Source organism: Orcinus orca, chromosome 14 (genome assembly GCF_937001465.1).
Source record: "Orcinus orca chromosome 14, mOrcOrc1.1, whole genome shotgun sequence".
In the NCBI taxonomy this organism is placed as follows: Eukaryota; Metazoa; Chordata; class Mammalia; order Artiodactyla; family Delphinidae; genus Orcinus; species Orcinus orca.
Genome location: NC_064572.1, coordinates 53,170,080 through 53,196,075, shown reverse-complemented (window position 1 = coordinate 53,196,075; position 25,996 = coordinate 53,170,080). Strand labels below are relative to the sequence as shown.

The 25,996-nt window shown below is 36.8% G+C and overlaps 2 protein-coding genes across 3 annotated transcripts in view; one reads left to right on the top strand and one right to left on the bottom strand.

Moving 5' to 3' along the window:
* Positions 1–25,996, bottom strand: part of LOC101290327 (gastric triacylglycerol lipase) — a 482,017-nt gene that overhangs the window by 263,211 nt on the left and 192,810 nt on the right. The window contains exon 4 of the mRNA XM_033404782.2: positions 24,964–25,039. The gene's annotated coding sequence lies outside the window, so the exon portion shown is untranslated. The remainder of the gene's footprint in view (positions 1–24,963; positions 25,040–25,996) is intronic.
* RNLS (renalase, FAD dependent amine oxidase) overlaps positions 1–25,996 on the top strand; it is a 270,276-nt gene that overhangs the window by 232,105 nt on the left and 12,175 nt on the right. For both annotated transcript variants that reach the window (XM_004279369.4, XM_033404795.2), the window contains exon 6: positions 11,057–11,232. In XM_004279369.4, coding sequence (XP_004279417.1) covers positions 11,057–11,232 — 176 coding nt within the window. The remainder of the gene's footprint in view (positions 1–11,056; positions 11,233–25,996) is intronic.

Genomic DNA, 25,996 nt, shown 5'->3' with positions numbered 1-25,996 from the left:
TTTTTTAGTAATATGGTATTTTTTAAAATTGAGATATGTACATATTTTTAGACATAATGCTATTGTGCACTTAATACCATGGTATAGAGTAAACATAACTTTTATATGCACTGGGAAAACAAAAAATTTATGTGACTCACTTTACTATGATCTTCACTTTATTGTGGTGGTCTGGAACCAAACCCACAATATCTCTGAGCGATGCTTGTATAGCTTGCCTAAAGGTACTCCTCTGGAGAGATCTGTCTCACAAAACCAGATCTGCTTCCTCCAAATAAAGGCAAGAGCCTAAGGAATGATGGAGAGGGATGGATTCAAACATGAATTCTTGACCAAGTGGAAATCTTCCCTGACACAGAACCTCCTGAGACACTCTGCCACAGGGATTCTGTTGATCTGCAAGGATTTTTCTTTGCCATGGAATCTAGAAATCTTGCCTCCTTGGTTTTCCATAATGGAAGTCTTTAAGAAATTGCTTTCTCTGAAAAGGTCAGAATTATTTGAACAAAAAAAAACAAAACTGGAATTTCCAATTTAGTAGTTAAATGTGATTGGAATAATCAGGAAGTCTCATGGGGGAAAATGTTATCTAAGACCCTCCATAATGTAGAAATACTTGTGAGTCTTGAGCTCTGATTTCCAAAATGTATATCTGGGTTTGGGGGGAAAACATGAGTCTGCCCCACAGCCTTGAGTCACCCTCCTCTTCCCTCTTGCTATATCAGTGTATACATATTTGCTTGTATGTGTGCTAATTATGTCTCAAATTACAAATAAGAAAATGTATTTCTCCTCTATTACAATATATTTGTACGTAGGAAGCAAAGAGAACTTTTCTATAGCCTGAATTTAGAACAGCTTATGTCAGGAGTTTGAAAAATAACAAAGAATGAAAAGAAAAACCGGAACAATGTTGTTCAACCTTTTTAAACTCCATACCCATAATCTTTATTAAGACAGGCACTGTGCTAAGTGCTTTTATGTTTGTTTGTTTGTTTTTTACATTTTATCTTTACAACAACTCTCTGAGGTAAATATTATTATCCCTGTTTTTATAAGTGGAGAAACTAAAGCTTAGAGAAATTAAATAAAACGATGACTTCAGCCTGAGCTTTGTTTATCTCTGAATCATACTTTTTTGATCAAAGTAAAAATCTCTGTGCTGGAGAGACTAATAAAAGCTCCCCATGGAGACTTATCTCTTGCCCCAGCACCTACCCTAGAACACAACGAGGTTGACTGATACCTGGAAACTAGATTCTTTCTCATATTATTCTTTAACCTATACTTTCTGTCATTTGTATATTTAAATTAACAGTGGCTTTTAAAATTCATTTCTAAAGATGAGATAATAACACCAAATGTGTTATTTGAAATTTTACATGTTCCGCTCACCCCCTTCCCAGATTTGGGTGAGCCAAATTCTCAGTGCCTTCCTCTACCACCAGCCCAACATTGAGAATCCTGGGAATGAAAGAACCTTGGAAATCCAGTTCTTCTACCATCACTCACATGACAAATGCTATTCATACTCATGACACACTTCATGAGGATAGCTCAAGTTATCAGGAATCTCAAGAGGCCTAGCGTTCTCACACTCAAGATCACATATATCAAAATACACGTAAGCAAAAGTAATGTTATTTTCAGAATAAACTTGATTCCAACTTAATATATCTTTAAAAAGAAAAATATTCTCAATCCTGGATATGTTAATTTAACTATTGTTAGTTACACATGATTTTCCACAGAGCTGTAACATTTGTGAATTTTTATCTGTTTCAGTGTGTGAATTGAGTATCTGTGGTATGTCAAGAACTGTTCTAGGTAGCAGCAGAGCTGAATCCAGACCAAGGAATTCTTAAACAATGTAGTGTGTTTTCTTACCATACTACAAAATAGCTCACTGGATTTAAACTCAAAAATGGGATGGAAATTAAAGCCCTAAAATCTAGGGCAAACTCAAGGCTTAGAAAGCTCAGATGAAGAGAAGTATTTTCATCACATTGGTCCTATGGATTCTTAGTTTTAGTCTCTTCTTTGAGGACCAGGAATTTCTGCCCTAGTGACAGCACGGAGTGGTTAGAGAAAGGATGAGCTTTACTTCTCAAATTGTCACCACTACCTGGACCTCCATTTTATAGTCACAGAAAATTAAAGCTGAAAGGGATCTGAAGATAATAAACTTTTATAACCCCTTACTTCACATATGAAGAAACTGAGGCCTAGAAGAAGGTTGTTTTTTTGCTTTGGGTTTTTTTTTTTCATAATTATTGGTCAAGTTTTCTAAAGAAACTGCTAAAATCTAATCTTCTTTATATATTGGAGATATAAAGTAAGATTAAGGGCAGACAGGAGGAGAAAAGAAGAAAGAAAGGAAACGCATTTGTAGGAACAAGCATACATGTGCTAGACTTAGTACTAGATCTTCACACATTTAACTTAGTTTAGGTTACAAATGACATAAAACCCAATTTGGTTCGCTTATCCCCTCCCCCCCAAAATAGGAGGGGGTGGAATTTATTGGTATTGTTCCTGAAAAATCCAGGAGTAAAGCTCCAGACATGTCTGGATTAATTCAGTCAACATCATGAAGACTTAGTTTCTGTCTATTTCTTGACTCTACCTTCTGCTGGATTGGGTTCATTCATAGTAGCAAGCATTTCAGTGCCAAGTCTTAAAAAAAAACAACCTGTTTCCCCAAAAGCTCAACACTAGTCCAGGAATTGAATCTCACTGACTTAACTGGCCTGCCTTGAGTTATGTACCCATTGCTAAATTAATCACTTAGGAATGGATTAATTGATCAGTTTAACTTCCATCACCTTTATCTGGGCTGAAAGTGGGGGAGGGTTGATCTTCTAAAACAAAAATTTAGCTACTGCTGCCACAGAAGAGCCATGCCCCTCTAATCAGTAGAATTATCCCCAGTAGCTCATCCTAGCCCCTGTTCCCACCCTCCTGACCCCAACCCAAAGCCTCAGGCATTCAGTCCTTGTAGGTATTGAGGAAATAGGCAACATGTTTATTATTCAAGTAGTTTGGATTACTGGTGAATGTTATTTACTTTCTCAGCTGGCTGGAGAAGGCAAACATACTCTTCTGTGAACAGTTTTCCATTGTTTGCTGGAAGATTATTTCCTGAATTTGTATACATTTGTTTATACTGGAGCTATAGGGAAACATCTTCTGAAACTGGAAGTATGAACTTTTGGGGAATTCTCATTTTATTTTCAATTCATCGTGTGGGGTTTTACACACTTGTTTATATTTAACTAAATGCCTATCAGAATGGTTACCTTATACAGAATTGTTTAGAGGATGTCTGTGTGTCTTTTTAAACATAAGAAATCCAAACATATGTAGCCTGGGATAACAAGGATTACAAACATACATGTGTATCAGTTTTAAAACTTTCCTTCTTAGCCTCTATTTAAAATGGCAAATGCATACATCCCTAGATATATTAGTAGCCACAGGCCTAGAATAAACAAGTCAAGGACCAAAAGAAGAGAAGAAACTAATAAGTATATTAGTTTTTTTTTAAGCTAGTATTTCCAACTCAGTGATGGAGAAGTCCCTCCTGCAGATAAAGTTGGAGGTAATGAAGTTGCTCAGGACATGAGTAGGGCTCTTGTAAGTGAATTTTGGCTTCTGTAACTTATATACAAGAAATAGGTTTGAGATGGTTATTAAAAAGCAAATAAAACCTGGAGGTGGTCCCTCTGAATAGTGAGGCCTAGTTCCTGATTCAGGGCCAGCAGCAGCAGACACACAGAACAGCAGACACGCTGCCAGGGAGGTGGAATGCCAAATGGCAGACTGTTAGATGCTTGTTTGGGTTGGAAGGGGAAAGAGAGACAACAGGAGCACGTATCTCTCCATCTCTATCTCCTTTTCCCCTCCCCACTCTTTTTCCTTCCCTTTCCCTCTGCTATGCTTTCATCATCAAGAGTGAGTGACTTTTTTTTGCTGGACTTACTGATGCGACTGACTTACTCTCCATTACATTTGCTGCTGGGCTCCGGAGCCATATGAAGGAGTTAAATTACAATAAGAGCTCTCCTGGCTAGAGGGCAAGTCTAGTTAAGCCAGTTCCACATTGGGAGGGAGAGGGAAACTTACCACCAATACCACTGCCAGGAGGAAGGAGAGCTGACCACCCACCCTTTCAAACTGTGTGGCTCTCAACGCCTGGTCCCTTTTCTCTCTTCCCAGGAATCTGTTTCCTGAACTTAATTTGCACGCACTGTCAAGACCATACCAGTTAGAGATAATGGCTCTCTAACTGTTTTGCCTAGGTGCCATTTCCCCCACTAAGATGTAAGCTTCTGAAAGGCCCTAACCGAGTTTCTCTTGGTACCAAACTGCACTAAACACCCACATGCTCATTTGATTGAATCAGTAATTAAAGAAACATTTTTATGCATTTTTTGATCCTCTTGGTCTGCAGCTATAGTGTCTGCCACTCCTTAAGTTTCTTTAATCCTCTACTTCCCTGTCAGAAATGGAATCTAGAGCTGGTTTTAGGGGAACCCAACTTCTGCCCCTTGATAGATATGGCTAAAAACAAAGTTTAACGGATGGAAAATGTCTCTGAAGTATTTGCATGTAAATAAGGATGTCTCAGTAAGTTTGAGCTTGCTATATGAGTGTAGAGTGTAGATTCCTCATATAATTTTGGAAGAAGGTAGTCAGAAATGGTGACAAATTTGGGTCAGAAGTGGGAAGGGAATATTCTAATTTAAAACTGTCCACATATCCAGTTTTCTAAGACAGTGTAAAAATGCATTCTTCCTCCATTGCTTTGTTAAGTTTGTTGTCCTATACTAAATACTTACTATATTTTTAGGACTTTTTTCCAGAGAGATGTATTCTGATTCATTGACTATTACTGTCAGCCAGTACTAGGCTGATTTGACTGCCGTGTCTTTATAATGCATTTAAATATATGGCAAAATAAGTCTCCATTCACTGATCTTTTTTTTTTTTAATTTTTAATATTCTCATTGCCTTATTTTTCCTTTAGAATCAATTTTTTTTTTTTTTTTTTTTGCGGTACACGGACCTCTCACTGTTGTGGCCTCTCCCGTTGCGGAGCACAGGCTCCGGACGCACAGGCTCAGCGGCCATGGCTCACAGGCCCAGCTGCTCCGCGGCATGTGGGATCTTCCCGGACCGGGGCATGAACCCGCGTCCCCTGCATCAGCAGGCGGACTCTCAACCACTGTGCCACCAGGGAAGCCCTAGAATCAATTTTTAAATTCCAAAAAACTTGTAGAGTTAATTAAGAATTACTTTTTTCTTACTAGTTATTGTTGGTATATAGGGAAATCAATTTAATATCAAATTTTTAAAATTAATTTGATGGATTTTATGTTGGCTTATTATTATTTTAAATCATGATTTTCCTTCTTTCTATTAATTATAAATTTTATTTTTTATCTTAGTACATTAACCAGAGCAATGTTAAATATCATTGGTATTACTAAGCATCCTTGGTTTATGCTGATTTTACTGTGAAAAATCTATATTATTTCATATTAAAGTATGATATAGACCAACCGCTTAAGGAAGATATTCTGTCTCATTTTGAGAAAGTCACTTTTTTTCATGTTGTATCTTTTTTCCATGAATTGATATTAATTGTTAATGGATGCCTTTTAAATACATGTTGAGATTAGCATGTTTCTTTTCATTGTACCTATTAATATGAAAGAACATACCTATTAACATTAATAGAAGAATGATCTATAGTTTGGTGTGTGTTTATATGTGTAAATGTGATGTGTGTGTCTGTAATCAACATTATACTAGCTTGACAATTTTAAACAAATCACAAGTAAAACACTTAAGACCTGGAGTCTTTTTTTGTTTTAAATATTTATTGACTGTGTTTTCAATTTCTTTTATGTATTTTAGTTTATACTGATTTCTTTTATATTGAGTTAATTTTGGTAACTTTTTTTTCCAAGAAAAATTAGCCTGTTTCTTTTAGATTTAAAACTTTATTCACATGGACACGTACACTTCTTTGGCTTTAAAGAACTTATCTGTATCTGCTATATCCTATCTGGCAGAGGGAGACAGTGGGGATGCTTGCCTATCTTTAAGTGGTGTGGAAAAAAACAAAAAAGAAATAAAATGTCTCCCCTGAAATGCCAAACCACATATCCACCTTCAGGCAGATTTGGTGCCAGAATTCATTCTTCTAGTATGTTCTAAAAATCCAGTTAAAGTAGTCATATGCAGTATCACCTCCAAGGTATCTGGCAGAAATGAAAGTAACTCTCCAAAGGAATAACCTTTAAACTCAGGCCTCAAAGAATTTCTGAGACAAAGTTCCTAGGAACTTTAGGCTCACCATAGGAACATGGCTTACAATAGAAAAAAAAAAACACGTAAGACACAAGGAAACACACCATCATGAGCAACAACGATTGATTGCACCTATTAATATGAAAAAATGTACTTATTAATATATATCTATTAATATTAATAGAAGAATGTTAATAGATTGGTGTGTATTTCTAGGTCTACAAAAACACTCAAACTCCTAAAGATTGCAGATTTTTAAATAACTAAAGATAATATAGTATATTGGTTGTGTTTAAAGAATTAAAAGAGAGTACTGACAATGTGACTAGGGAGAAAGAAGCTATCAAAACTGATCACGCAGATTTGAAAAACAGAATTTTTTAAAATGAAAAACAAAATAAATTTGAAATTAAAAGGACAAATTAAACATCAGAATAAACACATATATAGGGAGAATGGTGAACCGAAAGATAAATCAGAAGAAATTACATGGAATCTAGCATAGAGAGGGAAAACATTATAAAAAGATCAAGACACATGAAGATAGAATGAGAATATCTATCATATTTCTAAGTAGAGTACTGTATCTACCAGACAGGGACAATGGAGAGAACTAATGGCTGAACAATTTCCAAAATTAATGACAAAAATGAGTCTTCAGGTTCAGAAAACACAATGAAGTTAAAGAAAGTAAGCAAAAAGAAACTTAAAACCTCAAAATATTCAAGTAAAACTGCAGAACACCAAAGGCAAAAAGAAAACAATATAAGCATCGAGATATGAAAGAATTACCTGCAATCAAATTGAGTTGACTTCTTGACCCCCACCCAAAACTGTAGACTAAAAAAAAAAGAATGCAGTGCCCATTTCATACCCATTAGGATAGCTATTTAAAAAAATAAAATACCAAGTGTTGGCAAGGGTGTGGAGAAATTAGCACCTTTATACATTGCTGGTAGGAATGAAAAAATGATGCAACTGCTGCGGGAAATGATATGGTGATTGATCAACAATTTAAACATAGAATTACTGTATGACCCAGCAATCTCACTTCTGAGTATATACCCGAAAGAAGTGAAAGCAGAGACTTGAACAGATAATGGTACACCCATGTTCATAGCAGCATTACTCACAATATCCAAAAGGTGAATGCATTGACAAAATGTGGTATATACACACAATGCAATATTATGTGGCCTTAAAAAAGAAGGAAACTCTGACCCCTGTTACAACATGGATGAACCTTGGAGAGAAGTGAAATAAGCCCATTACAAAAGGACAAATATTGTATGATTCCACTTATATGAGGTACCTAGAGTGGTCAAATTAATAGGGACAGAAATAGAATGGTGGTTGACAGGAGCTGGGGCAAGTGGGGAGTGAGGGATTACTTTCTAATGCCTATAGAGTTTCAATTTGGGAAGATTTTAAAAGTTCTAGTGATGGATGGTGGTGATGGTTGCAGAACAATGTGAATGTACTTAATGCCAGAGAACTGTACGCTTAAAATAGGTTTAAAAGGTACATTTTATATTATATATATTTTACCATAATAAAAAAAGCTGCTGTGCCTCTACCCAGGAGTAGTCTGCCACTCTTCCTGGGGTGTTAATATAAGAATCAGTCTTAATACTTTCAGAGAAGTCAACTCTGTCATCCCTTTCTAAAGCTGTTCTTACCACAGCACAGAGGTCAAAACAAAAATATTATCTAGGGGTGCCTTATGTTTGTATAGCACTTTATATTTGAAGAAGGCTTTTATGTATCCAAACCCATTTAATCTCCAAACCCATTTAATCCCGTGACAGCCTTATAAGGTAAGTAGTATTACACCCCTCTAATTGATGGAAGACAGTGGAGCCTAAGAGATTAAGTTGTCCAAGACCACTGGGCTATTAAGGATGCAAAGGTTCAAATAACTTATCTTCTGACTGAAGCCATTGATCTCCCAACATACAGAAATAGTTGTCAACTTACTATGAACTTTACATTTAAAATGCCAAAAGCAAAGTGCTATGCTTGTTAAACTGAATGAAGAAAAGAAAAAGAAAGATAACATCATTACGTTCTCAGGAACCAAGGAATAATGATTACACTGAGTTTACGCTCTGAATCCTATTAACATATTTGTGGCTTTTTATATAGTGCTCTAGTTCCAAGCCTTGGTCACGTTTAAACTCCAGTTGGCTATTTGTAGTTTTGCACTTTAGCTTCTGAAAATACCCTTTAATTTTGGGGTTGAGGGTCTTTCCCTTAAAACTCATTGTCTTAGGTTGCAGCTGTTCAAATTTTAATTGAAATTCTCAAAAATTTTTGTCTGATTCCAATAAAAACAAGTAGCCAGGTTGTTCTCTCATTGTTATGCAAGAACTGTTTCATTTTTGGTCTTAAATTTCCTTTTTTATTGCTCTCCTTGGAGTGGATGGCTAATGTAAATGGGAGAAACCTGGCAACGCACCATCACTACCCTTAGCAATTATAGGAGCTCCCCGCTAGAACAAATGGCTGGGTCAGCGCAACCTCACGCACACAGCTGAGTTTGTTTCCCTTTGAAGACTGCCATAGATAAGTCAACTCAGAACCCCAACTCTCCTGCTTCCGAATGCTGACCCAGTAGCTTTCTCTGTCTCTGGGAAGGTTGGAAACCTCATGGAAGAGGGGTGACCTTTTTGCCACCCCTTTCTGTGAACAAGCCTCCCTGAATGTATTAACTGACAACATAGATAACACTCCCTGAGGCAGTATGCAGTAGGTTTCTCACAGTGGTGGTATTCAGTGAAAGATTTGAGATTTTGCACTCCCGTGTGGTACCAGTAAAGTAGACACTGGCAAGTTAAACACTGAAGGTTCAAAGAGAGGGTCCTCTCTTTGCCCTTTCAAGTTGTTCCAGCTACTGTGAGGTGAAAACTGGACAATCTTCTTACCATTGCATTTACAGCACAGATTCTGAAGTCAGATCTCCCACTTCATATATATTAAAATGTTTGAGAACACGCCACTTTAAAGTGCTCACAGCATTTTCTCTCAGAAGAGAGACCCAAATTCTTTTACAGTATTTTGCTGTAAAATTCATAAGCCAGAGCGCAACAGGAAAATGAAGTACTTTAACAAAAAATTAACTCACACCTATCATTTGGACAACACCAGGAGAACTTTTCCCTTGGGTATATCTGATATATTGCTTTTATTCTCATAGCTTACATTTTTTAAGCACCTCCTCTGTGCCAGAAACTGTGCTAAGCACTTCACACACATTATGTCGTTTAATCCAGACCACAGAACCGTGTGGTAGATGCTAACTTATTCTCATTCTACATACATACACAGAAAGTAAAGAGGTTGAGTGGACACAGAGCAAGTAAGTGGCTTGTTCTGTGTAAAATTACTTTTTCTGTGTAAAGATGTACAAACCTATCTCAAAGAGATTGTTGCCTTTTATAACAACCCCGAAAAGAACTTCATAATCCCAATTTAAAGAATTTTCAGTATCAGTCTTCCCAACCCCTGTCAGTAGCTTATAGATTTTAGTATTTTCTTCTTTCAGCAGGGGGGAGCACCAACTTTCATATTATAATTTCATGCGTTTCATATCTATTTTGTTTTCCCTCAACTTTTCTCTTCTGCATGATTTAAACAAAAAATAATAACAGGAAATCTTGGTTAACATTCCTTCCAAGGTTGTATTCTCTAATGCCTCAGTCACTTTGCTTTCAATGTCAAACTTTATTCAATTTTCTATATTCTACTAAAGAGTGAAAGATATGAAGCACTTGTTATTTTTCATTGTGAAAATATAGCCAAAAAAATTCAATGGCAAACAAAAAAGGAAAGTATCTCCATGTTATGAATGAAGCAGACTTTTTTTTTTAATGCTGCTTAAAAGATGAAGAACATTATGAGGTCAAGCTTGTTTTGAGAAAGGTGTTTTTTTAGGTATTTTATTCTGGCATTTATATAATTTCAACAAGATATTTTTGCAATCCATTTAACATAAAATTAAGAAGATGAACATCTACTTCGTTCTCAGAATTTAAAGCGAATATAGGCTATGTATAAGAAATGGTTCCTGGGCTTCCCTGGTGGCGCAGTGGTTGAGAATCTGCCTGCTAATGCAGGGAACATGGGTTCGAGCCCTAGTCTGGGAGGATCCCACATGCCGCGGAGCAACTAGGCCCGTAAGCCACAACTACTGAGCCTGCGCATCTGGAGCCTGTGCTCCGCAACAAGAGAGGCCACGATAGTGAGAGGCCAGCGCACCGCGATGAAGAGCGGCCCCCGCTTGCCACAACTAGAGAAAGCCCTCGCACAGAAATGAAGACCCAACACAACAAAAATAAATTAATTAATTAATAAACTCCTACCCCTAACATAAAAAAAAAAAAGAAATGATTCCTGCCCTGATAAGCTTATGATTTAGTGGTTGAGAGAGATAAACATGCCAATAAATTTAATTATACCCAAGGCAGTACATATTAGGTCATTTTACCTTCCTTCAGGTTCTTTAACAAGACCTGAAAGTGTGTTCTCTAAAACGCATCTTGAATCTGTCCTCCACATCAGTGAAGCCTGATTCTGAATTTCAGAAGTAGCCTAATTTTATGCTTCAAAGATTAGAATCTGTTTTCCCTTCATTTATTGTCTGATTATTGTGATCAACTCTTAAATCCGGATTGAAATGCTGAGAGACACTAACATGTTACCCACTTTAAGGTGTATCTTTATGTTCCTCTTACACTAGAGTCATCGGAAATCGGGCCTTCCCTTGTGATTCACACCACTGTCTCGTTTGGAGTTACATACTTGGAACATAGCACTGAAGATGTGCAGGAGTTAATCTTCCAGCAGCTGGAAAATATTTTGCCTGGTTTGCCTCAGCCAGTTGCTACCAAATGCCAGAAATGGAGACATTCACAGGTAATCAGAGAATCCAGTGGTATGTGCAGTTTTCTCAATCAGACCTGACTTTACTTTTTCTCATCCTTTGACACTCGCTAGTAAAAGAAATTAACATGATCTTGGGAGCAAATATGTGTTTGCCTAATAAAGAAGTTTACATGCAGGTTTTATTATCCCGTTATTTCTCAATAAGAGATACATATAATTTTCCCCGATGTTATGTTCAAATTCTAGCATCTCAAGACTTATATACCCTGAAGATCTGGGGTTTCCTATGCAGGCAAGGCAGGTTATATATCAAAATGCAGCTGTTTCTCTGGGGTTTTTCTAAATCAGTACTGTGGTTATATAGAAACCACTATAACCTCCCAAATTTTTGCAATATGTCGAATTAACCTTGTAAGTGTATTTTGCTACCACAATTTTCATTTTTATTAAGTTCCCACTTTGGTTTTGACTGCTGCCAGTAGAGCTGTTTGGGGGAGAAAGATGAATACCTGCAACAGCTAGTTGAGCTGTTTTTTAAGGGTTAGATAAACCTGCTGATCGCTCTCCTAGTTCAAACTTAAAATCTCTTTACACTAAGTAAATGTTGACTTTTTTGAAAATCTCTGCATACTCCAGCAGAAGTTTGTGAGTATTCATAGAAAAAGTCTTTTGATCTGTAAACTCAGTTGTGAAGTCATCTGGGGACAATGGAGCAAAGGACAGAAGGAGAAAAGAAGCGGTGACTTGTCTATTTTTTCCTAAGATTTCTGAGCACATTGATTACCTGACTTACCAGCACTATTGATTACCAAAGCTGTGAAGCCTTTAGAAAAAGTGGTTGTGAGAAATTGCAGCAGATTTTGTTTATTTTAAAGGACTTTCCAAAATCAGAGGAAATGGTAAATTACTTCCTAAAATATTGCAGCAGGTCTATGTGTTTACCCATATCTTCTCAAGTTAAATTATACACTGAACCTTCTGGGAAAATATTTACTTAAACACATCATGGTCACTTTAAAAGACTTTACTTTTTCCTTTTAAAACAATTTTTAAAATCTCAATAGCTAATGTCTTTAAGTGATATTTAACTTAATCTTAAGTTGGCCTGAAAAAGAATACAAAGAAATAATCTTGTTGATATAATTTGAAGGTAGATATATTACACAGCAAGTCACTTCGCAATTTATATACATTCTTTTAGAAGAAATGATAGTTTCTGAGTTTCTTCTTGTGACTTCCTCAAAATAATTTAATAAACTGAAAAGATGGGTTAAAATCTACTTATTTCCTAAAATTTAATGTGTTAGTAGAAATAGATTTGACTTGCCCACAAAATGACTTAGTCAAAGTTGTGCAATATCACAAAATTTAATTAAAAAAATCTTTGAACACAAAGTACATCCAAACTCTAACAATGATTTTTATTACAATTTGGATGTTCTCCCTTGAAATTATCCCAGTACATTTAAAGTCATGAAATCTACATTGGCTGCAAAGCCTGAAAGGGAATAAGATGTCATTCAAATTTAGAGGTTTGTATTTTCCACTATTCATAGTACCTTGACCAACATTCTACAGAACATAACGTCATTATAGCAGAGATCTTACCTACATTGTTCAATAGAGAGAGTGAGAGAGAGAGATCTCCCATATCACCTTAGGAGAAAGGCTAATTAGTGACAGGTCCAGAGACTTAATAACATTTAGCTAGTTAGTGTTCAGTTATTATTCCTAAGAGAACGCTTCTCCAATGTTTTTAAAAGGTTCATCTTAACCCTTGAAATTTAACATAAATGTCAATTCACCCTTTTCCGTTGCCATCCCAGGACACAAGCTCTACCTGAAATGAATTCATGAATGTTTGTGTATAAATATGGTCTAATATAGTGCTTAAACTGAAGAGAAGAATGGTGTAGAAAGAGGGACAAAAAAGAAAGAACAGCCAACTGATTTTGAAGTTTCCCTCATCTCTGATTCCCCTTGCAGGAGAATCCTGCCCTTTATTTCTTCCAGCCTGGGTCTCACCCTTCATTCCTTTTCCTCCTTCCTCTGTCCTGCTTCACCCATACCTTCTCCTGTTCTTCCCTCTCCACCCGCTTCCTTCCCTTCTTTCTCACTGACAAACAAGTGATACAGCCCTTCAAACCCTCATTTTATAAAATCCTAGATAGACTACAGGACTGGGGTCCCTGCCTCAGGAAGCAGTGGTTGGTATGGATTCCCTATCCCAGGCCTCTCAGGCTGGACTCCCCATCTCCATGCATTTTATTTTTCTCTTCTTTTGTATCGCCTACCCTGCATCCTGGCACTCAGTGACCGTGGAGGGTAGGGAAGAAAAAAAGGAAGAGAGATCACAATGGTGAACACCCACATTGCATAGTGCAACAGGCCTGGAGCTGGGCGATTCAAAGATGTGATCTCATTTAACATCAAAAGTAGCCTTATGAGGTTGCTATTTTTAACCCACTACAGCGATGAGAAAAAACAAAGCCTCAAGAACATGAAATAAATTCCCTAAGGTCCCTAGTAATGACAAAACTAGTCTACCTGCCTCTCAGGTCCTTCCCTCCTCTTCACTGACCCTCTGTTTTGAATGGCTGCTGTAACAAATTACTGCAAGTTTGGAAGCTTAAAACAACACAAATTTATTATCGTACAGTTCTGGAGGTCAGAGGTTCAAGATAGGTCTCAGTGAGACCCTCAATGAGGGTCTCAGCTAAAATCAAAGTGTCGGCAGGGCTGTGTTTCTTTCTGTAGGCTCTAAGAGAGAATCCATTTTCTGGCCATTTACATCTTCTAGAAGCTGCCCCCAATCTTTGGCTTGAGACCCCTTCCTCCATCTTTAAAGTCAGCAACAGCAGGTCAAGTCCTTCTCATATTGCGTCACTCTGACCTTTTCTCCTGCCTCAGTCTTCCTTAAAGGACCCTTGTGATTACATGGGACCCACCTGCATAATCTAGGACACTCTCCTCATCTCAGGGTCCAGTGACTGGCAACATTAATTCCAGCTGTATCCTTAACTCCTTCTTGAGATTTAACACTTACAAGTTCTAGGGGTTAGGATATAGACATCTTGGTGGCGGGAGCCTTATTTCTGCGTAGCACACCCTTCTTTCCCCCAGAATTCTTTGGTAGATTCCTTTATGAGGCAGTATCTCCCACTCCTCTCATAAAACCTCTGGGGAGAGCACCAGCCCTTTAAAGCTTTCAGAGCAGCCACTTTAGGAACCGGCTGCTCTCTGAAAGAGGTAAGGGAGTGCTTTGTGGGGGGGGGCAGTTTTCTGTTTCCCTGATGATGCTCTTTGTGCCTTCTGCTGCCTCTAATGTCATATATCCACAGTGGCAGCAGGGGGGTGAAACATGGTTGTTCATTTATTCATTTGGTTAGTCGTTTATTCCATAAGCATTTAACGAATGCCTAGGACATGTCTAATACTCTGCCCATGGAATCCTAGAGACTAATCTTTGCTGAAAGCCTTCTCCTAAGACACTAAGTCAAATTTTTTGCCTTGAGTAGGATAACGCTGCTTTTTTGTGGGTGCTGCTTTTAAGGAAAGAGGCAGATCAAGAAAGAAGGCGTGTTTTAAAGACTTGGGAGCTGCTCTGTGCCTCCCATTTGGGGTTTGAATAAAACACTTGAGTAGGTGGTTCAAACAAACATAACAAAGCAATGGCATTTTTTTCATGATTCTCAGTTCCTCCCTTTTGCAGATATTTGCCTTCCATTATTTAAATGTTTATCCAGTTAATATAACTTGATGCCTAGGCTGTGATGCATTGAATTAAGATTTCTGTAACAAGTATGATATAGTAATCCATTCAGCAGAAGAGTAATAACTGATAACACCTTTCATGTATATTGACAGGGGACACTTAATCAGTTTGATAACCCTAATACTCTCACCATTATTATTCGCTATGCCTTCCTTTGTTTCAAGTCTATCATGATGCCTTTCCCAAACTATAATAAATGTATGATTTGCTTGCGAGTTTAATGCTGATTTTCCCCCATCTTTCTGTAGTTCCTGAAAATTTCAGTGGCTTTTTCTCTCACTTAGCACATTCATGGATTACCTTATTTTTAAAAAATCACTGAATCTATTTCAAATACCAAGGAGATCAAGAGAGGAGTTTGATGGGGGGAGGAGAGTCAGGTGGTAAATGAATACCTTGGTATCTTTGGCAAAAATAAATGGATTTGGATTAGACTATTAAGCTTCTGCTGTAAAGTTAGAAATTAGTTATCTTCTATAGTTACGTTCTTTTCACTTGGTCTTTTGCCCTGAGACTGTACTTTCTCTCTCCTCAGTGGCAGTCCTTTTATATTCTTTAAGGAGAAGGATGATGAACTCTTTAAGAATCTGATCAAAGCTATGAATATGAAGATGCTCATCCTTTCAAAATATACATGTACACATAAACACAAAATTGCATCTAATTATGAAAATTTATCAATATAAGCAACCTAAAAGTCCTCCCATGAATCCAGCATTAAGGACACCTGCTGTAAATGTTATACTCTATAACCCAAACAAATCAAGAACCCCTCATTAGCCCAGTCTTGTGTTGTAGTCTAAGAGACAAAATTCAACAACCAAAAGGAACGTAAAGTAATTCTCATCTTTACCAGTATCTTTTATAGAACTTTAAAGAATATCCAAAATTCATCATCCTTAGCAGTACTTTTTGAAGTTTCTCTTCTCATTCCTTGTATATCCCACTTCTAGAAGCTCCCTCAAATCTTTTTGCACCCTCAACTCTAGTTTTCCAGTTTTCCCTGATAATTAGCCATGCAGGCTTATCTCTTTTTTTCTTTCCTCTCTTCAGCCTCCCATTCACATTCCTCACTTTTGACTCTATCTCTTTTTTTCCCCCCTTAGATAAGTAAATCCTTTTCAATGCAAATTCCCCATTTTGGCTTCCTCAGGTCTTCCCCAGTTGATTACCTTGGTTGACATAGTACTGCCCAGGAGTCAGAAGGAATAAAAGAGGAACAGGAAATGTGCAACAGCTTAAGGCCAGAATTTTCTTTAGAGGTTTGTGTTTGGTGTCTGGAGGGGGATGTGTACACAGAAAAGCCTGAGGTCACCCACATACTTACATTATTCCCTCATGAGATTAATTTCTGGCCGGTAGTGTCTGATTTCAGCATTGGAAGATCAGGTGGTAATTGATATTTCCATTTTTTCCTTTTCTTTCTTATGTATTTTCTATTTTATCCTCATTTTCTTCTCTTAGGCAGGTTGCAACTGAAAAGCAGGGACTGACTGATTGTATGAATATACCAAAATTATGAATCCAAATGACTGCCCCCTTCAACACAGTCAGTCACCCTAATGAGCCACACCCTTATTTTAACAAGGTCAGGCATCTCTTTCAGAGCCAGACACATATTCCTCAGCATGTAATCAGTTGAATCATGTCTTTGAAAGCTGAGCTTGAATTTAATGTTTTAGAAACAACCAAAGTCATTTGGACTTAAATCTTTTTAATAAATGGATGACACATCTTGACAATTTTCTTAAATGTTTTTATAGAACTAAAGAAATATAGCTCTTTGTATTTAATCTGTTTTAACGTGTCTAGTAAGCTGATTCTAAAAGCTGCTACCCCTAAAAGACATTCGCCAGTGCATCACTACAGTTTTAACCATAAGGCCTTCTAGGATAAGTGCTTTGAAAGACAATAATCAGTTGTGTTTATCAGTTAAATACATTAGATGTTTTGTTTTGTAATTTATTTCTAGGATAAAATCATGCTCTTTTGGTCATTCTGCCACTAAGACTTTTCTCCCATATTTGTGTCTTGTAATTCCTGGATTTTTGATAACATGGTGTGATTATGATCTTGGACTTTGGAGTCAGACAGACAGTCAAACCTCAGCTCTCCCTGTGCCTTTGAGCAAGCTAGACTGTAACTCTAAGCCTCAGGGCCCCATCTGTAAATGGTACAACTGAAGCTCCCTCATAGGGTTGTGGTCAGAATAAAAGGAGAGAACACAGTAGAAAAACTAGCACAAAGCAAGTTACTACAAAACTAGCACGAAGCAAGTTCTCAATTAATATTATTAAACAGGGGTAGCAAGAGGAGGAGGAGAGGAGTGATTCCATGGTTATTTCTTAGTAGATGAGCTCTGTGTGTCTCTTGCTCTCCTTTCTGGTACCTCTCTTCATGCCCACATGCTGTCCTACTTTTTTATTTTTTCTTACTCTCTTCTCTTTTCAGAGTCTCTGTCTTTTCTCTTTGTTTCACATACACAAATAGTTCTGGACAAGGATATTTCAGAAGGACTGACTCAATGCCAGGGGCTGTGACACTAAGTCATACCATAGGGACTGTTAACATCAGACAAGATGAGATAAAAGTGGTGTATCCCTGTAGACACAAGGACAAGGAACTCTTGTCAGTTTTTTTCAGCTTATAGATTTTCAGCTTCTTGCCATTCATTCCGAAACTATCTTGTATGGTAATTTAACACAATTTATGACATGGGTCAAAATTTCCTGGCATGAAATTATGGCCACAAGAGCATTCTTGCCTATGTGCTGTAAGTTTATGGTAATATGGAGAGCCAAAACAGGCCCTTTGGGATCTATGGACTATGGCATGACCCAATCTACCAAGAGCAGGAAATTTAACAGGTGTCAGTCCTGAGCATTCCTTTGAGAATTCTCACCTCTTTCTCACTGGCACAGAACTAGCCAGTTGCTTCACTTTATTCTGAGGTAACTACATATGCATGAGATCATCAGCTGAGAAATCCTGATCATTGAATTAGGGATGTTCAGTCACAGTTTAATTGAAGTTTATGGGCAGATATTTCCCCTTTTCATAAAATTCCATATTATATGAGCTAGTCAACGCTTTAACACATATGAATTTAATTAAATCATTTTTTTTCAAGTACTCATGACAGGAACTTACCCTGCCACGTAGTCAGCATCACACTTTTTCAAAAAAGCTATTTTGAACAGCATTACTTTACAGAAAACTTTAAAAAGGAGTCTGTGTCATTTTTCCTGTACAAATGCAAAATATATTCATCTGTGCCCAGTATTACTACTGAAAACTGGGTGATGGATGTTATTATATGGGTGTGGACAACCTAAAAGAAATAGGCCCTTTCCCATAAAGGGAAGTCCACTTGGTCTGTTTAGAGTAGACATCAGTATTATGCTCTAAAACTAACAAGCTGAACTAAAAAGTTCAGTTAACAAACGCTATTTATACCAACATTAGAAATTAATAATATATATTCATCTTTTCATTTAGCATACATTTATTGAGTTCCTACTATGTGCCAGGCATTATACTGGATTCTAAAGACTCAAAGACAGCTCCCTTCATTCAAGGACCTTCCCATATAATCGATAAGGCTGACCAATAAGCAGGTAATCATGATATGGTACAGTTTGTTTTAAGAAAGGGATACACAATGGACTGTGTGCACACAGAGCGGATTTGAGGAGAAAGTGGTAATAAATAGCTTCCTAAACGAACATGTTATTTGAGCTAAATCCTACAAGATTAAGTCAGAGGGGCAAAGGGAATGATGTTGGAATGATGTTCTAACATTGTGTACACTTTCCCAGAGGCAGGAGAGTGCAAGATACATTCTTGTTTTTCATCTTGATCTTGCCATCATCTGTTATAGCATTCATATAAACCATGACAATCTACATCATCATTTTATTAGACAGTGTATATGCATAATCATTCTCTCTCTCTCTCTCTCTCTCTCAAAAATGCCATTTATTAATCCCCTACTCTGTGTAGCTCACTAGGCTCTGTATGTAACTCGCTTCATCTCTACCCTGTGAAGGTTTATACTTCTTCCCCATTGCATAGGTCAGAAAGTTGGGGAGTTGAGAGCTCAGTGCCTTGTGTGAGGTTCTTCCACTAGGACGTGGCAAATATGTAATTCAAACACAGGTCTATTTAAAATCTAGTGTTTTTAAACACTCACTCTACTGATGGTAATTGAGATCTGGCTTTCCTCCAATTATGACACATTTTCTACCATCATTCTGTTGGCTGCTGTCAGTTAGAAATAATAATTAACGTTTATACTCTGATTTTAGAAAGTACTTTTATACTTGTTTTCATTTGATCCTCACAACAATTCTGACAGATCAGGAAGCATCTTTGTTTAAATGAGGAAACTAAGGTTCAAATTGACTGGTTTGCCTAACATGACGCAATGAGTGAGCAGCACAATAGAAACTGAATATGTTACTTTTACATTCAAAAGTCCAAGTTTCACACTGTATACAAAAATTAACTAAAAATGGATCATAGACCTAAATATAATACCTTAAACTATAAAACTTCTAGATGAAAGCATAGGAGAAAATCTTTACAATCTTTGGTTTGGCAAACATTTCTTAGATAGCATGCAAAAAGCACAAACCATAAAAGAATAAATTGATAGGGCTTCCCTGGTGGCGCAGTGGTTGAGAGTCTGCCTGCCGGTGCAGGGGACACGGGTTCGTGCCCCGGTCCTGGAAGATCTCACATGCCGCGGAGCGGCTAGGCCCGTGAGCCATGGCCTCTGAGCCTGCACGTCCGGAGCCTGTGCTCCGCAACGGGAGAGGCCGCAACAGTGAGAGGCCCACATACCACAAAAAAATAATAATAATAAATAAATAAATAAATTGATAAATAGGGCTTGATCAAAATTTTAAAAATGTTTTTGAAAGGCAGTGTTAAGAAAATGAAAAGACAAGCCATAGACTTGGAAAAACATATATCTGATAAAAGACTGGTATCCAGAATATATAAAGAACATTCACAAATCAGTAATAAGAAAACAAATGGCCCAATCATTTAAAACTGGGCAAAAGATTTGAAAGAGCACTTCACAAAGGATAGGTGTGAATTTAACCATGGAGGTGTAAGAGTTCTACAATGAAACCACAAAACATTGCTGAAAGAAATTAAAGAAGACTTAAATAAATAAATAAAAGTTATCTCATGTTCATAGATCGCAAGACTTAATATTTTTATGATGACAATATTATCCAAAGTGACCTACAGATTTATTACAGTGTCTATCAAAATCCCAATGGCCTTTGCAGAAATGGAAAAGCTAATCCAAAAATTCACATGGAATTGCAAGGGACCCCAAATAGCCAAAACAATCTTGAAAAAGAATAAAGTTGGAGGAGTTACATTTTCTGATTTCCAAACTTACTGCAAAGCTACCATAATCAAAACAGTGTGGTAATGACATAAGAATAGACATATAGATCATGGAATAGAATCAAGAGCCCAGAAATAAACCCATACCTGTGGTGAGTTGATTTCTGACAAGGTTCCCCAAAACATTCAATGGAAAAGGAATAGTCTCTTCAACATATAGTGCTGGAACAACAGGATATCCATATACAAAAGAATGAAGTTGGACCCTTACCTTACACCACATGCAAAAATTCACCTAAAATGGATTGAAAACATAAATATGTGAACTAAAATCATAAAACTCCTAGAAGACAACATAGGTGGTAAATCTTTATGACCTTGTATTCAGCAGTGGTTTCTTAAATATAAAACCAAAAGCATAAGTAACAAGAAAAAAAAGTAGGTAATGTGGACTTCATCAAAATTCAAACCTTGTGTGCACAGAAGGATTAGCAAGGAAGTGAAAAAACAACCCTAGAATAGGAGAAAATATTTGTGAATCACTTGTCTGATATGGGTCTACTATTCAGAATATATTAAGAACTCTTATAAATCAATAGCAAAAAGCCAAACCGTTCAATTTAAAACTGGGCAAAGGACTTGAATAGACATTTCTCCAAAGAAGATACAAATGGTCAACAAGCACATGAAAAGATGCCCACATCATTAGTCATTAAGGAAACACAAACTAAAACCAAATGAGATACCATTTCACAACCACTAAGATGGCTATAATTTTTTTAAAAAACGAAAAATAAGTGCTGCTAAGGATATAGAGAAATTGGAATGCTCGTACCTTGCTGGTGGGAATATAAAATGGTTTAGCCACTGTGGAAAACAGTTTGGCAGTTCCTCAATAAAACAAACATAGAATTACAGTATGATCAATCTATTCCAATACTCGGTATAAACCCAAAAGAATTGAAAACGTGTTCACATAAAACTGTATACACAAATGTTCACAACAGCATGATTCACAATAGCCAAAGGTAGAAACAAGCCAACTGATGAATGGATAAATATAATGTGGTATACTCATAAGATGGAATACCATTCAGCCATAAAAAGCAATGAAGTTGGTACATGCTACAGAATGGGTGAACCCTGAAAATGTTACGCTAAGTGAAAAAAACCAGACACAAAGGCCTCATCTTGAATGATTCCATTTATGTGAAATATCCAGAAAAAGCACATTCATAGAGACAGAAAATAAATGTTTGCCAGTGACTACTAATGATAAATTTCATGTTACATGTATTTTACCACCCACAAAAAAAAAGAAGAGATGTGGATGGCAAGCAAGCACACAAAAATATGCTGAACATCATTGGTCCTTGGGGAAATGCAAATTAAAATGATAATGAGATACCATGGCACACCTACTAGAATGGCTCAGATCAAAAATTCATCCCCAAATGCTGGCGGGGATGTGGAGCAACTGGAATTCTCATGTATCACCGTGGGAGTGCAGCAGGGCATGGCCCCTTAGGAAAAGAGTTTCACAGTGTCTTACGAAGTTAAATATACACTTACCATATGACCCAGCAACCCCACTCTTAGGAATTTACTCAAGAGAAATGAAGTCATATATCCACATCAAAACTATATGTGAATGTTTGTAGCAGCTGTATTAATAATAGGCAAAAACTAGAAATATCTCAAATATTAATTACCTGGTAATGGTCAAAACTGTTGCACATCCATAAATGCAAAACTACACTGTAATAAAATGGAACAAACTGATAATATTTGCAATAAACACGAGTAAATCTCAGAAGCATTATCTACGTGAAAGAGTCCAGACTCATTGGCTACATACTGTATTATTCTATTTGTATGACTTTCTGGAATAGGCAAAACTGTAGGGACAAAACACTCACGCCAGGGGCTGTGATTAGGTGAATGGGGTTAACTAAAAAAAGAGGCACAAGGGAATTTGGGGGAGGCCGATGAGAACGTTCTCTATATTGTTTTATAGTGGTAGTTACACAGCTGTGTACGTTGTCAAAATTTATAGAACAGTACACATAAAAAAGAGTGAATTTTACTGTGTGTAAATTATACCTCAATTAATCTGACTTTAAAAACCACTTGTTTTTTTAACCTCCACTATTGTCTGAGGAGCACAAGCATTGACCCTTTTATTTTCACAGTATTAAAAGTAGAAAGAAGGTTGTTTCTAGACCTGAAGATCAAAATGGCTGCAGTCTTTTTGCCATAATTTCAGAACCCAACCAAAAAGCTATTGGATCTGTTCAACATGAATGAGGACCAGAAAGAAATAATGGCCATGCTTCTGGGTTGTCAAGAAGAAGGGAAAGGGAGTGGGAGAAGGGATGAAGAAGGATTGAATTAGTGGGAAATTAAGCAGCTATTAACTTAAGTGGGGGAGAAGCAGTGATTAGACTCAGCTGAGTAGGAAAGATGATTTTTTTTTTTTTTTTTTTTTTTTTTTAAGCTTCTCTCTTGACTCAAAATATAAAGCATTTTTGGCCCTCTACATCCTTGGAGCCCAAGCAATTGGATCCTTTGAGAGATTGTGATGCAACATTTATATTTAGATGAAAACAAAAGGATTCAAGTCTGTTAAATCACCTTGTAAGTAGGAACTGGTTTTTGTACCCTCACACCTTATACAGTGCTCGGCAGCTACCAGGAGCACAACAAATATTTGAAGAGTTAATGAATGTATATACTAAAACTTGCTGAAGGACAGAACGACTTTCTATTAAATTAAAAACTTTAAAGGGAAATGTAATACGACTGTTGTTTTGTCCATTATTACTGCCACAGTACTATAGAGAAAACAGTATCTCATTCTTTATTGTGTGCTTGTTCTGAATAAGTCATCAAAGTAGACTGCTCCAGTGTTTTCAGGATTTTAAAAGACAGAACAGGTCTAAAAGAATTCAATGTAGACATCGCCAATTGAATATACAATTTCAGCAAACTCTGTCCTTTGCAGTTCAAGCCCGCTAAAGTGGCTACATGGATCATAGAATTGATTTGTGGCACATTCTGCCTGCATCTACCCAATGTTTTATTAAAATAGAATAGACAAATACCAATAAAGAGAAAAGCTACGCTGAGAATTGACCAAACCACATCACTTTCTTCACACCTAGGGTATTGCAACCAATAGTAATTTTACAGCAGCTCTCTGTGTACCAGATACAGAGCTCTGTAGCCAGAAGCCCAAAATACAAGCAAACCTTTCCCTAAAGCACAACAAAGAAACGGGTTTATGAAATCACCGTTAAATATAATAGAACACTGGAGAGATGAGTAGAACAGAGGCAAGATAAGATGATGCACATAACACATAAGAACCAATTTAAAATGTACCATCTCTGCAGGAAACCAACCATGTGTTGATAAAGCTCTTTATGAATTTAAGTACTATAACATAATATAGGATTGAGAGCCTCACACACGAGTGACCAAAAGAGGTACAATACTTTTTAAGGAAATATACCTAAAAATAGATTAAATGGTATCATCAGCACCCTGAATGTATCATTATTATCCCAGTTCTGAGTATCACTTATCTTCAGTAATATGCGGTATATGGTTAAGAAATAATCCTTATCAACACTTTTCTTAAGAATGTAACAAATATATTCCATATGTCTGTGATTTCTGGCTGTGCCACAAAAATCTGCACATGGAGAGTTGACTCTTCTAAGAAAGAATTTTTAAAAGATAAAATAATTAGACATAAATTGGCTAGGTCATCCAGAAAAATTGTGTTTTTTATCCTTTGTCACACCTGTAGCTTTCAAGAATGTATTTACCATCTCTGAGGGAAAAAGTTATTTAAAGGATTATTTAGACTTTATGTCTGTGCAGGCTCAGCGCAGTTTAGCTATAATCTGTGGAAATAGCATAGACTGTGTCACTATGGTCTCCATCTTTTGAAATAAAGGCAGACATCTGTATATCCCTTTATACACATGCATAGGCATTCACACATACGCACTCATCTAGTTCTATTTTATACCCCTTTCAAGGTATTCTCTATACAATGGCATTTTATGAGATGAGGGTTAATTTTCTGGGTATGAAACCATCTTTACTACCTATCTGAAGTTCAGACTGATTCAAATATTCCTAGTGCCTTTGCCTGGACTCCACAAAATGTGAGCTAGAGATAGAGAATTCAGCTTTCCAGGAGTGATGACGTAAGTGTCAGCGCAAGGATTATGGACACCAGAAGAGTTGTTTCCTGGACAATGAAGTTGCTCAAGAAAGGAGTTAGAATGGTGAGGTGTGATGACACAGAAGGAAAAAGAAAAATTCAGAGACAGAGAAACCAAGGGAAGTTATTTTCATAGAGAAAAAAATTCCACCACATTTAAAGACCACTTGAACACTGAGAATTTAAAGCTTTCAAAAGTTTGAATTAGTTTTTTGTTCGCCCGTGTACATACATCCTTTGAGCAAACATTTATTCGATACCAACCATGTACAATGGAGATGTAAATGGAAATGCTGGAAATACAAGAATGAATAAAACACAGTTCCCATAGCTTTCTATTTCTGAGGACTCAAAAGGCTTTTAAAAATCAAATATCTCTTACCAAGTTGTAATTTGGTGCGTTAAATGTAGAGGAATCAACGACATCTTACTGCCTTTTCATCAAACTCCAGAGGGACCTTAAAAAAAATAAGAGAAAGAGATAGGCACATTACATTTTTAATTTGGCCAATAGAAAACATTTTGTACTGTTAAAAAAAATCTGTATTCAACTTTCATTTCTCATATCTCCCTTTCCTGTATCACAGAAATTTACTTAGGGGTCAGTAGTATTTTTCACTATTGACACCACACTACAGTCTCATCTTTTTCAGAGTGCCTGGACTAGTTCCCCATCTATAAATATGTAAACAAACATTTCCATTGACATCAGCATAAGTTATGGTCTCTCCTTCATTTATTTACATTTCTCCCTGTTTTTGTAAACAGGCATATATAGATGCTTATAATCAATGCCTTGGGAATACGGTAAGAATGGGAAGACGTAAACAGAGAATCAATACAAACCACATTTACCTTCTAGGTACTTGCAATTTGGAGGTAGGTATGTATTCCACATTTGATTAAGTCTTTTTCCCCCATTCCTATTTTTCTCCACACCTTTTATGATTACTACCTGAAAATTTCGCTTCAGGTAAACAAACAAAATGTTTTACCCCAGATTCTAGGTCTATCTAGATTAATATTTGTATAAAAGGGAGGTTGTGCAAGTTTCTGGGAAATAAGTTTTGCACAAGATTTTATTCCATTTTTTAAAATTACTCATCCACTCACCAAGTCCAAACTTAGGTTGTCCAGTGTTACCTGAGATTACTGATAGTTTTTCAAAGCCGACCTTTGCTTCTCCCCAACCCCTCTTTTATGGGCAACATTCCTCAGGCTGACAGAGACTCTGCTCTGAGCCACATCAGGCACCTCACCCCAGAGCAGTGGTTCCAAGCGTGTTTACTTCATGGACTAGTAAAATCCCTCTAACTATTTGGGAACCTATATAATATTGCTATCTTTTTATTCTGCAGTTAAGAATTTAAAAAGTAAAACAAAGCTACAAGAATTTAATGCAAAGAATAACCCAC